At 39.2% G+C, this 13,794-nt stretch overlaps 2 protein-coding genes across 16 annotated transcripts in view; one reads left to right on the plus strand and one right to left on the minus strand.

Annotated features, from left to right (window-relative positions):
- Nucleotides 1-9,390, plus strand: part of TTC19 (tetratricopeptide repeat domain 19) — a 38,863-nt gene extending 29,473 nt beyond the window's left edge. For both annotated transcript variants that reach the window (XM_056135734.1, XM_056135733.1), the window contains 3 exons: nucleotides 3,880-4,034; nucleotides 7,157-7,319; nucleotides 7,865-9,390. In XM_056135734.1, the coding sequence (XP_055991709.1) occupies nucleotides 3,880-4,034; nucleotides 7,157-7,319; nucleotides 7,865-7,995 (449 nt within the window). In that variant the 3' untranslated portion in view covers nucleotides 7,996-9,390. The remainder of the gene's footprint in view (nucleotides 1-3,879; nucleotides 4,035-7,156; nucleotides 7,320-7,864) is intronic.
- Nucleotides 9,391-12,308: 2,918 nt separating this feature from the next.
- Nucleotides 12,309-13,794, minus strand: part of NCOR1 (nuclear receptor corepressor 1) — a 225,722-nt gene continuing 224,236 nt past the window's right edge. For all 14 annotated transcript variants that reach the window (XM_056135723.1, XM_056135718.1, XM_056135724.1 and 11 more), the window contains one exon: nucleotides 12,309-13,398. In XM_056135723.1, the coding sequence (XP_055991698.1) occupies nucleotides 13,211-13,398 (188 nt within the window). In that variant the 3' untranslated portion in view covers nucleotides 12,309-13,210. The remainder of the gene's footprint in view (nucleotides 13,399-13,794) is intronic.

A 13,794-nucleotide genomic window follows, 5' to 3' on the forward strand; every position in this document is an offset into this window, starting at 1 on the left:
AAGATGCCGTCATTGACAACATTGATGAGGAATACGATCGAATGATTCAGCACCTCCATGATTGTGCAAGGAATGCCAAGAGAGAGATAACCACAAAAAACCGTCTTTCTTCGAACACTCTTGAACTTATTCGCCAACGTGGCGTGGCACGTGCCTCAGGCAACCACAAGCAAACGTCCGAACTGGCAAAACAGTGCAGAAAAGCCATCAAGGATGACCTCAAAAACAGGAGAGCAGCAGTACTGGTAGATGCAGCAGAAGCTGGGAAAAACATTCGTAATGCCCGCCTGTCCTTCACCAACTACAAAACCAAGATGACTGCCCTCCGACATCATGATGGATCTATCACATCTTCCAGAAGGGCAATGGAGAAGATTATTCATGACTTCTACTCAGATCTCTTTAATAGCCACATCCACTTGCCCACATACCACATACCACATGATGGATATGTCGTTCCCAATGTTCTCCCTTCCGAAATCCAACATGCCATCTCGTCGGTAAAGAAACAAAAAGCACCTGGCCCAGACAAGATCAGACCTGAACACCTGAAGAACTTACCATCAGTACTCATCAATACATTAGCTCGACTCTTCACACGCTACCTGTCTGAATGCAAGGTTCCATCCCAATGGAAAACCAGCAAGACTGTACTACTATACAAGAAAGGAGACATCCACGACATTGGCAACTATCGCCCAATCTGCCTATTGTCTGTCATCTACAAACTATTCACTCGAGTCATCCTGAATAGGATTAGCAGAACACTAGATGAAGGACAACCATGTGAACAAGCTGGATTCCGAAAAGGATTCAGTACCATCGACCATATCCACACAATAACCAAGCTCATTGAGGTATCTCGGGAGTTCAAGATGCCGCTCTGTCTAACGTTCATTGATTTAAAGAAGGCCTTTGATTCTTTTGAGACGGAAGCGGTCATGGAAGCCCTAGCCAATCAGGGCGTACAAACTCAATACATCAGGATCCTTCGTGAGCTCTATTGCGGATTCACTACCAAGATCTCACCATTCTACAAAGAAGTAATCATCCATATCAAGAGAGGGGTTCGGCAGGGTGATACCATTTCACCAAAACTCTTCAGTGCCACCCTCGAGAACATCATGCGACGACTAGAATGGGAAAACATGGGAGTGAAGATAGATGGTCGGCAACTACACCACCTCCGCTTTGCTGATGACATCGTTCTAATAACACCAAACATCAGCCAAGCAGCACAAATGCTTGCGGACTTTGACCGTGAGTGTGGAAAGGTTGGACTACAGCTGAATCTTACGAAGACAATGTTTATGAGAAACAGCCTTGTTCCTGACGCTCCATTCGCTCTCAACGGAACCACCATCTCCGAATGCAACAGTTATATATACTTAGGTCGAGAAATCAACATGATGAATGACCTGGCACCTGAGTTACGCAGGAGGAAGAGAGCGGCTTGGAATGCCTTCAAGAGCATTGAAGAAATAACTAAAAGGACAAAGAACCTCCAACTACGAGCACATCTCTTTGATTCCACTATTCTTCCTGCATTAACATATGCCTCAGAGACCTGGACCCTACGAAAACAGGATGAGAACACTATTCGGGTCTCTCAAAGAGGAATCGAAAGAACTATGCTTGGAATATCACGATTCACTCAAATGAGAGATAGAATCCGGAGTTCTGATCTTCGTCAACGCTCAAGAATCAGAGACGCTGTCTCATTTGCCAAGACATCAAAAATCAGATGGGCTGGACATGTAATGAGGTTTACAGACAACCGCTGGACTAGAGCCATTACTGATTGGATTCCACGAGACATCAAAAGATCACGTGGACGCCCACCTATAAGATGGTCAGACTTCTTCGTCAAGACCCTAAATGATCGGTTTGAGGCTCTACATGTTCCTAAAACGAACAGATACCATTGGGCTACGCTAGCACGCAACCGGGATGAATGGAGACGTTACTGGCACCCGCTCGAATAAATCGATGAATAACGGGGATTAAGTGATTAAGTGATATAAGTGAAATTTGTAGTGGTCAGAACGCTTGCTTTTCTGGTACAATCCATCCTCGAACAATCCCCAATACCCCTTATGGTCTTCTGAGCACTCCAGGAATATAGCCAGGAGTAAGCCCTGAAAGGAAAAAAAAGAAACCAAAATTGTAAACTATTTGTAATTTTAAGAAGATGGTTTTACTTTTATTTTAAGTAAACAAAAGTTAACTTCAAATTTCCAATTAAAAATTTTTTCTTTGACTTTCTGACACCGTTTCTAGAATTGTTCTAAAAGTAAGCAACCATGTTGCTTTATTTTTGAGGAGAATTTTGGAGCCTCCATGCTGTACCTAGAGATGCTCAAGGAACCAGGTGATACCAGGGACTGAACCAGGGGTCAATGTATGCAAGGCAAAAGCCTTAGCCCTTTTCCTAGCTTCTCTGGTCTCCATACTGCTTTATTTAAATTCTCTTTACTAACGGTAACGTATAATTACTTAGCAGTAAGTAGAGCCTTTTAAATTGTTATGCTATTTGTAAGTTTTCTGAAACTTTTGAAGATATGGAAGGTATCTGAAATGATAGCTTTGCTGGGTATCTAATAGTTTTGAGATTATCTAAAATATTTTATTCTTGACCAGACTTTTGCAAATTTCTAAACTTTTGCAAACTGTTTGCAAATTTCCTTATAATCTGGCTCACTATATTGTATCTTTAAATTTTTTAAAAAAATTTAAAATTTTTTTCTATTGAATCGCAAGCTGTTCATAATTAGGTTTCAGTCATACAGTGTTTCAACACTCATCCCTCCACCAGTGTACATTTACCAGCACCTCCCTATTTTTTCTTCTTTCTTTTGTGCCATATCTTGGGGGCTACTATCAGGAGTTGCTCCCAGGTCATTGATTATTCATTGCAGGCAGTTGGGGGGTCTCCACAGAGCTGGGGATGGAATGGGCTTCCACACAAAGCATGTCCAGTGCCCACTGAGCCCTCTCTCCTGTGTTCTCTTTATACATGGCATTACGTATTTAGTGTTTGTGTTCTTTCAGACCGTACAGTCAAGTCTGTAATGTGTTGAGAATTATTGGAGCCTTATTTTTCTTCAAAAATTTGAAATTAAATTCAGCTTACAGCTTTTCACTTCAGGATTCTGAGTGTTTTGACTTCTCATTGTAACGCTTTAGTGTATTTTTAAATAGTTTTACTTTTTGTTATTTAATTTATTCCTGAGTCTTCAAATATTAGTTTCAAACCAAAAGTAATTTTCCACATTTTAACTGAAGCATGGGTTCAGTCTTACTTAAAATGTGGGGAAATTGGGGTAGGAGAGCTACAATGGATAAGGTGCTTGCCTTGCATGTGGCCAACCCAGGTTCGATCCCTGGCATCCCGTATGGTGCTATAAGCACCACCTGGAATGATCCGTGAGTGCAGATCAGAAATAACCCCTGGGATCACCAGGTATGGTCCCTAACACCTCCCAATCCCCCCAAAAAAGTGGGGAAATATTCCAAGATTCCAGTTACTTTTTTTTTTTTAAATGTTGGGAGTCACACCTGACGTGCTCACTTAGATCTTGGTCAAGTGGTACCCTACTTGTGTGCCATACTCCCAGCCCTTTGCTGGATGTTATTCCACCTAAGTTGTCACTTTTGTATAACAAAAAGTGAGGTTAGGAGTACCTCTGTATTTTAAATATTTTTATTGAGGCAACATTGTTTTACAAGATTGTATTTCATGGCTACAACTTCATATCTTCAAAATATTTTAGGACTACTCTCTAGAGATATTAAACAGTATTAAAATATTTGTGGTTTTTTGCATTAATACTCTTTATTGTAGCTTTTATATCCGAACTGTTTTTATTTCCTGCTTAGTGGAAGAGAAAATCAATACGCACCTTCTCCTTGGCATGTGCTTAGATGCCTATGCTCGGTACCTTCTGCTGTCCAAGCAGCCCTCACAGGCACAGAAGATGTATGAAAAAGCTTTGCAGATTTCTGAAGACATACTAGGAGAAAAACACCCACAGGTAAGGGAGAAAAACATTACGGCCTATAAAACAGAGGCATAAGAAATTTACGGGTATGAAATGCCAATCGTTGGGAAATGATAAAATAGTCTTAAGTGTGTTCTCCAGCCCAGTCCTTTTATTTTCTTACCACCATTCCCTACCTCCTAACTGCTTGTTTAAAAAAAATGTGAATTACTCGGCACACAATATTTTGCAAGAGTTTTAAGTTTACACATCAGAGCAACAGCAGATCTAATCTGGTACCTATGTGTTTCAGTGGCTTCCTAGTTCACAGCATACTATTTTGGAATATTAAATCCTGTGAGGAATGGGTTGACACATGAAGGTCCTTTCCTTCCTTTTCTCATTGTAAAATGCCAATGTGTGTAGAAATGGAGATTGAGGCATAAAAGAAGGATTGAACTGCATTAAAAAAGTTAAAACTTCTAACATAATTTATGCATACCATGCTGAGAACACTAAACATACTAAAGTTGCTTTGAAAACTGAAATGAGGGCCAGAGAAATTGGTAAGATGCTTGCCTTTCAAGTGGTTGGCCCAGGTTCAATCCCTGGCACCCCACAGGGTCCCCTGAACCCTGCCGGAATTGATCCCTGAGCATTGCCAGGCGTGACCAACCCCTCCCCCCACAAAAAAATTGAAATGATCTATTAAAAATGTCTATTAGAGGGGGGTGCTAGATATTAATCCTAAGTGTTTCAGGCTTCATCAGTGAATTGTCCCTTTTCCTTCTCCCAAAGAAACTTAAGGAGTGCTCTTACAAGTACTCCATATCCCCTGAGTTTATCCTTAACCTTTCCTTTATGCTTTATCTGTCACTGTTACATTCCCCAAGTCAGTCTTAGTTACTTGTAAATCAGAACTTCTGTGATTCTGGACTTTGTATTTGTAGTGAATTACTTGCTTTTCTATTTCTCCTGTAACTTTTTATATTTTACTATAGAGCAATATTCTTTGCTTAAACACAGAAAGACTGTTTATGCCATGTTCCTAATATATAGGAGTTGACTGGTTCTGAAATATACCTTCTCCTGGGCATCTGTCATACTTGACTCGGGCTTCAGTTGCCATAGTTGCTAACACCCCACAAAGGGAGGTCCACTGTGGGAATGGGATGGACCCAGGGCCAGTGGCAGAGCTACCACAGCATTGAAATGGGGCCGTCTGGAAAGCATAAAAGCATGGTCTTGATGCAAGCCGTTACGATTTAAGAGACAGGACCCCCATGGAGAAGGACAAGCTGAACAAGCCTTAGGACTAAGTCTGGGATTTTCAATAAAAGTCTTGCTTGCCCTCAGAACCCAAAGGACTAAGTTTTGAAATCTTTATCTCTTACTGTGTTTCTCCAAAATAACTGCAAATATTAATAAGAAGTGAACTTTAATTGTTTAATGTGCACAATTTGAGGGAAAGAGAAAAGCAGCATAGATGTCTTGGGAGACAGTCTCCTTGAGTTAATCCCAAGAGAATTCTCTCTGCCAGAATGCTTTACCCCTATAATTGATCAATCACACCTATGCACAGTGCTATACCTTGAACCCCCTCACATGTGCTGTAAGTATGCTAATAGCTCTGCATTAAAGGAGTCATTTTGACCATCAGTCTGCGGTCCTCCATCTTTGTTCCTCAGCTAGGGAGGCCTTGGGAAGCGGCTCTCTTGCCACTAAATGCACCCATCACACACCCACATCACAGGGTGGGGGGTTGTTTTCTGGGTCACAATGGCAGCGCTCAGGCTTGTTCCTGGCTCTGCACTCAAACATAACTCCTGGTGGGCTTGGGGGACCATAAAGGATGCTGGGGATTGAACCTAGGTTGGCTGTGTGCAAGGCACGCGCTCTACCCATTGTACTGTTGCTCTGGCTCCTATTAAAGTTTGATGTTTTTAAATTTATAAATCTTTATTTGTAAGTTCTGAAAAGATAAAAAGTGGTTGTAGACTTAGAGAAAGGGATATTTGGGCTATGAATATAGTCTGAAACGGGAATTAGGGATTATGATAATATCACTAATATTGAGAAATAAGATGACAACAGGGAGTTCAAATCACCAAGGATAGGAATTAGGATTTAGAAGGATGGGTTTGTAGCTATGAAAGAAGGTATAGGGCTTTTTCTCTGAATCAAAACAATCAAATTTTTAAAAAAAATTTTTTAGCCATACCTGATGTTCTGGGAGACCATGTGGTGTTAGGGATTGAATCTGGCTGGGTCTCCTGCATCTAAACATGTGCTCCAGCCATTTCAGCCATTTCCCTGGTTCCTCAAAATATCTTAATGGAAATTTCCCAAAAAGTAGGTGCTAGATTTCTTCCTCCTCTTTGGAGGGGTAGGTAGGGTGAGGGAGGGGGGATTGGGCCACACCTGGTGGTGCTCAGCGCTTACTCCTGGCTCTGTGCTCAGGGGTCACTCCTCCTGGTGAAGTTTGGATGACCATACGTAGTGCTGGCGATTGAATCCAGGTCAGCTGCATGCAAGGCAAGCTATAAAATAGAGTATAATACTCGCATCTAATGATTGCTGAACCTTAAGTGGGATCATATTACAATTTTTTTACCTGTTTCAGTTTGGTGCTTCTAATGTGATAATAAGTTGCAAAGGTAAAAACTATTTATTCCTTGGGTGATGCCCTAGGTTCAATCCCTGAGATACACACACTGCTGTCTCCCCATCCTCTCTCCCTTCTCTTCTCCTCCCACACCTCCATTTTGGCTGGAGAGAGTGCTGCAAGGGCTAATGCATGCTTTGTATGCAGGAGGCCTGGGGTTCAATCATTGCTCAGCACCACATGGTCCTACGTATGGCTGAGAGTGATCGCCAGCGATGCTTGGTATGACCTCCAAACCAAACCAGAACAAACAAAAAAGCAATAAAACAAATATACTATTTACTCTTTCTATACCTTAGTTTTTATTTTTGTGGTTTTTTTTATACCTTAGTTTTTAGATTCTCAGAGGTTTAAACTATTCTCTACAATATGAATGATAAATGCACATGATTTGGCAAAGGTTGATGTCTCTCACTGGGAAGGCACATTGAGTTTATTGGATTCCAAATTAATGTTATTTATAGGTGTGGTGTGTTTTAAGAAAAAGCTGTAACTTTTCTTTTCTATATAGACCATCGTGCTGTTGAATGACCTGGCTACCACTCTGGATGCACAAGGCCGCTTTGATGAAGCCTGTATTTATGTGCAAAAGGCCTCTGATTTGGCAAGACAAATAGAATATCCTGAGCTACACATGGTGCTCAGTAATCTGGCTGCAATTCTGATGCACAGAGGTAGGTAGAGAACAAGGGCAGGTGGCAGTGAGGAAACTCCTGAATTAAAAGGCTGACTGAATAAGCACAGAATAAGGATGTATATTTGTTTGACATACCACTATCATCAATTCACATACTTTGTATAACCCTACACTAGCTTCTTGAACCATATTAAATTAGAGAAAATTTTGCATTGATAGTTTTTTTTTTTGCATGCACCATTAATTCACTCTTCAGTGTTTGAATGAAGCTGGTAAGACAGGGCTTATTAGTTTGATAAACTAAACCTGAATGGTTTATAGATGACAGATTTGCTTACACATTCCACCATCAGTGAAGTCTTGGTGGTGGAATATATACCCAGACATGCTACATGCTGGAAAGGAGTACCACTGTACTCAGTTGGGTTGAGCTTTATTTATAACTCAAGCCAGTTTGATGAATTGTAATGAAATGAAGAGGACCACTAAATAAGCACATGATATATTAGAGCAATATCATGACCGGTAGAGAATTAGTTTGAAAACGTAATTTCTTCTTTTCCTTTTCCTTTGGGATTTTAGAACGATATGCACAAGCAAAAGAAATCTACCAGGAAGCACTGAAGCAAGCAGAGCTGAAAAGAGATAATGCTTTCATAAAGCACATCAGGGAAGAGCTGGCTGAACTGTCCAAAAAAAGTACTTCTACCTAATTTTGTTAAATTGTAAATCTCTTATTTATTGTAATGAATTTCAAGTGACTGCTATTATTCTAGTCTCAGTGGCATCAAAAATCAATGGTTTTAATATTTTGTCCTTGACATTCAAGTTTCCTTAACTTAATCACACTGCCTCAATGTGTGTAAGTGCACAGATGGATGTTATTACCTCAGCAGTTTATAGAGTCATTTGTCTAGGGGAAAGACATTGTTTTAGATATTAGAACAGAACATAACGATATGCCCTTTGGGAGTGGAGGTATAAACAGGAATGATAAATTCTGGTTTCTGTGGTTAGCCTTGGTGAAGATAGAAGTTTTATATAGTACCACTTCTCTTTTAATAGAAAAAATGTTCACCTCCAATTGATTGTGATGTCTGTGGAAAGGTATCAAGTGATGCTTTCAATTGTAACATGGTTAGAAGCTGGTAGAAGGTAATTACAGATGACAGAGAGTCAGTTTGGCTCTAGAGTGGAAATGTGGTAATTCAGCCAAGTAGCTCTTATACCTTGAGATTTTGGTCCATTGATTTGCTGCCCTCTCTTCTTATATTTTCAATATCTGGCAGACCAGATCTTGTATCTCATAGCAAAGGGATTATGGTGAGTTATTTTTATATAATTTTTTTATGAAGCCCAATGTGGGATTTAATGTATAAAGGAGAAAAAATGATACAACTAGCATCCAGCATTTGGTTTAAAAGTGGAAATTAGATACGTAAAAATGTAGCACCCATTTGATATAAATAAAAGTGAACTCTTCTTGAATATACCTGTCTATCCACAGCTTTGAAAAGGAGGAGGTTACGATGTAATCTCTGTTGTCAGAACTATTTGAGCAGTTTCCTTTGCACTGTAGGTCATATATCAGAGCCATCAAAGGAGCTTTGGAAAGAGATACATAAAGATGCAGCCTGGCCTATACCTTTAACGTTCTGATTTAGGGTCAGACCCTACAAGTGCAGTATTTTAATGCTTTCTTTAGCAAATTCTGATATGTACCACTGGTATAGTAGAAGAATCATAGACCTGGATCCTAAGTTCTGTGTTGCTGAATTTGGGTCTTTGGCACCTTATCTGTTAAACAGGTAACAGTGAAATTTTCTATTAGCCGTGGGAGAAGATACTTAAGAGATCCTTAAATGATTAGACTACATTGTAAGAGACTGTATAAATACAAGATATAGATGGGTGTTCTTGTTCAAGGCAAGCAGAGTCACTTGCCTTGGGGAAAGGAAGTTTTCCCATAACCATGAATTTATTTGATCAAATATAAATGTTGTTATTGATATGCCTTTGCGGTGGAAGTATAAATGTAGATACTTTATGGTCCCGATGTACATACTGGAGGAATTCTTTAATAAACAAGTCTATCTGACAACACTGTATTTGTAACCTTTGTGTATTCGTTAAAAATTTAGTGGGCAGGGACTGGAGCAATAGCACAGCGGGTAGGGCATTTGCCTTGCACGCAGCCGACCTAGGTTCGATTCCCAGCACCCCATATGGTTGCCCGAGCACCGCCAGGAGTAGTTCCTGAGTGCATGAACCAGGAGTAACTCCTGTGCATCGCCGGGTGTGACCCAAAAAGCAAAGAAAAAAAAATTTAGTGGGCAAGAAAGATAGCTCAAATGGCTGAATGCATGCTTTGCATGTAGGAGGCCTGCTAATTTCAATCCACAGCACTGAATGGTCTCCTGAGAACTGCTGGGAGTGACTCCAAACAAAATGAAACAACCCTTCAGTTCACTAAAGGATTAGCAAGAAATTAGATATGAGGTATTAGAAACTACCAGAGACCTAAAGTTAAGATTCTGACAGATTAGACTAGAACTATAATTTTATAGTTGCAGATATAAAGTTCTTCCCATTTTATTTCTAAGATTGTCTGTTATTTACCATTTAACAAATGCAGCTGTAACTCAGAAACTAATGTAAATCGGTTTTAGTGCAGCCTGGTCTTAATTTATATTGTTTTAAAAAATTATTGTTATTATAGTTAACTACTTACCTTCTGCACTGTTTACCTTTTCAAAATTGCAGGGATTATAGAAAGTTAGGATTTCTTACTCCAAGTTTGAGAATTGCTGAGTCTCCACAATGATTCAGCTCATGGTTCTGGTACTGAGAAAACTAGTTTTCAGAATAATAGTCTCTTCCTGTGGGTCCATGTTCAAGTTGCATTGTTGTAGAACAAAGTTTCAAAAAGGAGGATTGATCCCCTTTACTGACAAGTCTGAATTCAGAAATGAATAGTTAAAATCAATGTAGTTTAAAAAATGCAGTTTAGTGTTTTAAAATAGCATTCCTTAGGACTACAGAAATACCTTAAAAGGTTGTAGTACATGCTTTGCGTTCTGGAGTCCTGGGTTCAATCCCAGGTACCACGATTCTCCAAGCGCTGCCAGATATGCGCTCCCCCCCCCCCAAACAAACAAACAAAAATCACTCAGGAAACCAAATTAAATCATTATAAAACTTCCAATCAGAAGCATAGCATTGAAAATTTGGCTTTCAGAAGAGTTCTATAAACAGTATTAGGAAGATCTTTAGTTCTAGACTCAAAAAAACCAAGCACAAGGATACAGCACTGAAATACGCTTGCAGAGTTTTATGAGCACTGATACAAGCTGCAGTTTATGCCTTAGTTTATAGCTAACTTAAAGTTACCATTCCCATTGTTGTGCTTGCTATTTCAGCCTTCTTCTTGCAGACCTCAGACCTCTGCCCCTCCCATACAGTTTGTTCTACAGTAAGCCATGTGAGCATCATTATTATTTTTTTGTGGGGTTTTTTTGGGGGGAGGGGTGGCGGGATTACATCTGGCTTACTCCTGGCAGACTTGAGGGATCATGTGGGGCTTGGAGATCAAATCCGGTTGGTTGTGTGCAAGTCCAGCGCCCTGCTTGGGCCCATGAGAATTATTCTGAACCCAGAAATCACACTGGATTTCACCTTGCACATTGAAATCTCTTTCAGGTGGTGGGGTAAGTGGCTAACAACTGTTCACTTGGAATTTTCAAGGAGAAATGCAAAAGCAACAAGTTAGAGCATGTCTTATCTGACATATTTTCTAAAAGCTAGGATGTTCAATGGAAGAGGAAGAACAGGGCTCAGGGTGCTGGGTTTGTGCTAGGCTGGCTTAAAACAAAACCCATTATGATAGAGTAGCTTAATACCCTCAAAGTAAGAAAAATACTGCCATAATCTACTGGGTCATTAAAAGTTAACATATTACCAGTAAGTGAAAGAAATCTGTAGCAAGCAGAAAATTGTTAAACAGCAACTCTTTTATACTTTTCCTTGACATAAAAATCTTGAGTGTGTATATTTGTATAATGAAGTAATACCAACTTTCTAAGAATTTGACCTCTAACTGATCTAAAGTTTATTTGGGGGACCACAAGGCTACATGAGTAGAGTAGTATGTAATAGGAATAATGATTTTAATGTCAAACATGGGTTTATAGCCTATATTTTTTATTTTGGGGCAACACCCAGCAGTGCTCAGGGAGTATCCTAGTGTGGCACTAGGGACTGAACCCATCTTCCACTGCACTCTCTCTCTCTGGTCTCTATGGCCTACCTTTCTCATGAACTATGCAGAATGAGTACTGAACTTGTGTTCTTATTGATAAATATAAATTAGCACCAATACTATACAGGGTGATGTGGGTGATCATGATCATGCATACAAAGTAGTATAAAGTAGGAACTGATTAGTTACAAAGTTGTTTCTTAGATTCTTGAACTTGTTTAAAAGTTTTAGGTAAAAAAAAAGGGAAGTCTCTCTAGGAGTCTATAAAGTGCTAATTTTTATCTTCCTGAGAGGTCTCCATTTTTTACATGTGTTACATGTAACATCCTCCCAAAAATATTAGTTATCTATACATTATGGTAGAATGCTTCAACACTACAGTAAAGTTGTATTTAAGAAAATATGTGTGTGTGTGTGTATATATATGTGTGTACATATATAAATTCAGAAATTATTAAATAATATCAATTATCTAGTACTATAGTTTAAAATTCTTTTTAAATTATTTGCTCCATGGAATCATTGGCTCCTTGAAGGAAAATGAAAACATTCAAAAAATAAACATGCCCACAAGGAATGAAAGAAAGTACTGGTGCATAGAAAGCACTGTATGTCACCATAGAATTCTGGATACAGCACAAAGCAAATCTAAAAGACTGAGATTCTATACATATCATTTTCTAGCTCAACCAATAATCTGTATCAAACTAAATAAAAGTAAAGGTTTTTCCTTTGAAATCTTGAACACCAAGAGCTTTAAACCACAAATAATTACTGTATCTATGGACAAGGGTAGTCAAATTTATTTCAAAACAAAAGCTTTGTTGGGCTGCATCCAATGCAGGAGAAAAAGAATACTTAGGGGCAATGTTAAATCACCAGTGTGCATAACAGTGAGGTCTGCCTCAAATAAGCCTTTAAAACTTTAAAAACTGAACTATAACATACCCATGCAGTAATATTTTCTTTCTCAATGCTGTTAATTAAAAAAAAATTAAAGCCTGCACTGGAAACTTACAATATGGCAGAACTTTGTTTCTCTTTTTGACCCTAATACATTAATGTACATTTTTTATGACAGGGTCTGTGATAAAAAAATCTAAACATTTCCACAAGTTTCTAAACATTACTGGGAAGCTGAATTTAGGAAACAAATCTGGATAAAAGTACAATGCCCTTGACAGCCAACATTTTGTAATTGGGCTGTGTGAGACTGTTAGAAGTCAAGGAATAAAAAGATAAGACGAAAGATTTTTTTTTTAAATTACCCCCAAAGTCGATGCGCTGATTTGAACTTAAGTACACCAGATACTACAGCAAGGGGAAACACTGCAAAAAAGATAATCTATTTACAGAAGAGTGATTTAAAGACATTATGGTTTTCTTTACAAACAGATGTAAGAACAGGAATTGTCCACTTTTTAAAAACTACATTGTAACCCTCCACTATTATAACCCACTGAATTGCCTGTATCAAAGGCAGCCCCCCTCCCCCATCAGACTTTTCAAATAAATTTCCATTATTTCTTTATCCATGGTCCAGGCTTTCCTGAAAAGTCTCTGGGCGCAAGTCATTGGAGGGCAGGTGTTTGACCTGCCATTAAAGATAAAACCACAAAACTAGAGCTCCCAAGTACACTGGCCCGAACCAAATCCCTTCTTTATGGAGTTCAGTCATCACTGTCCGACAGCGTCTCATACTGTGCGGAGAGCAGCGGGGCTGGCTCTCGTTCCCAGATTCTGTTCTGTTGGTGAGGAGCTGCTTGGTTCCCAGAAGAGGGGGCACATGCAATTGGTGTTGGTGGCGTGCTGCTGAGCATCCGCATAGTCAGAGGGTTATAAGGAAACTGAGTGGAACCTGAAAAAAGAAAAATCAGATTTGCAGCGTCATGGACATAATTATTATTTCATACTGTCCAATTTCTCTAAGTAGAATGGAGTAGGGCTGAATTATTTTATTTAAATGGCCTTTTGAAACAAAGATCTAAATGAACACACATGGAAGGTTTAACCACTTCTATAGCCAGTGTTAGTACAGTAACCAGTGCATTATCGAAGAATGATGAATAACATGAGTAAGTATAAAAATTATGAGTTGCTAAGCCTACTAATGAAAGATAAGGGATGAATTTTAGTTATAAAATAGTGTTTTCAAGGGGAATCCAATAAAACTATCAGGTAGATAATAAGCACTTAATAAACTGAGCCTGATTACACTAAGTACTTGTTAACAGGCTGAAGAGACTGTACAGTG

The sequence above is a fragment of the Sorex fumeus genome, unplaced genomic scaffold, assembly GCF_029834395.1.
Source record: "Sorex fumeus unplaced genomic scaffold, SorFum_2.1 ptg000122l, whole genome shotgun sequence".
In the NCBI taxonomy this organism is placed as follows: Eukaryota; Metazoa; Chordata; class Mammalia; order Eulipotyphla; family Soricidae; genus Sorex; species Sorex fumeus.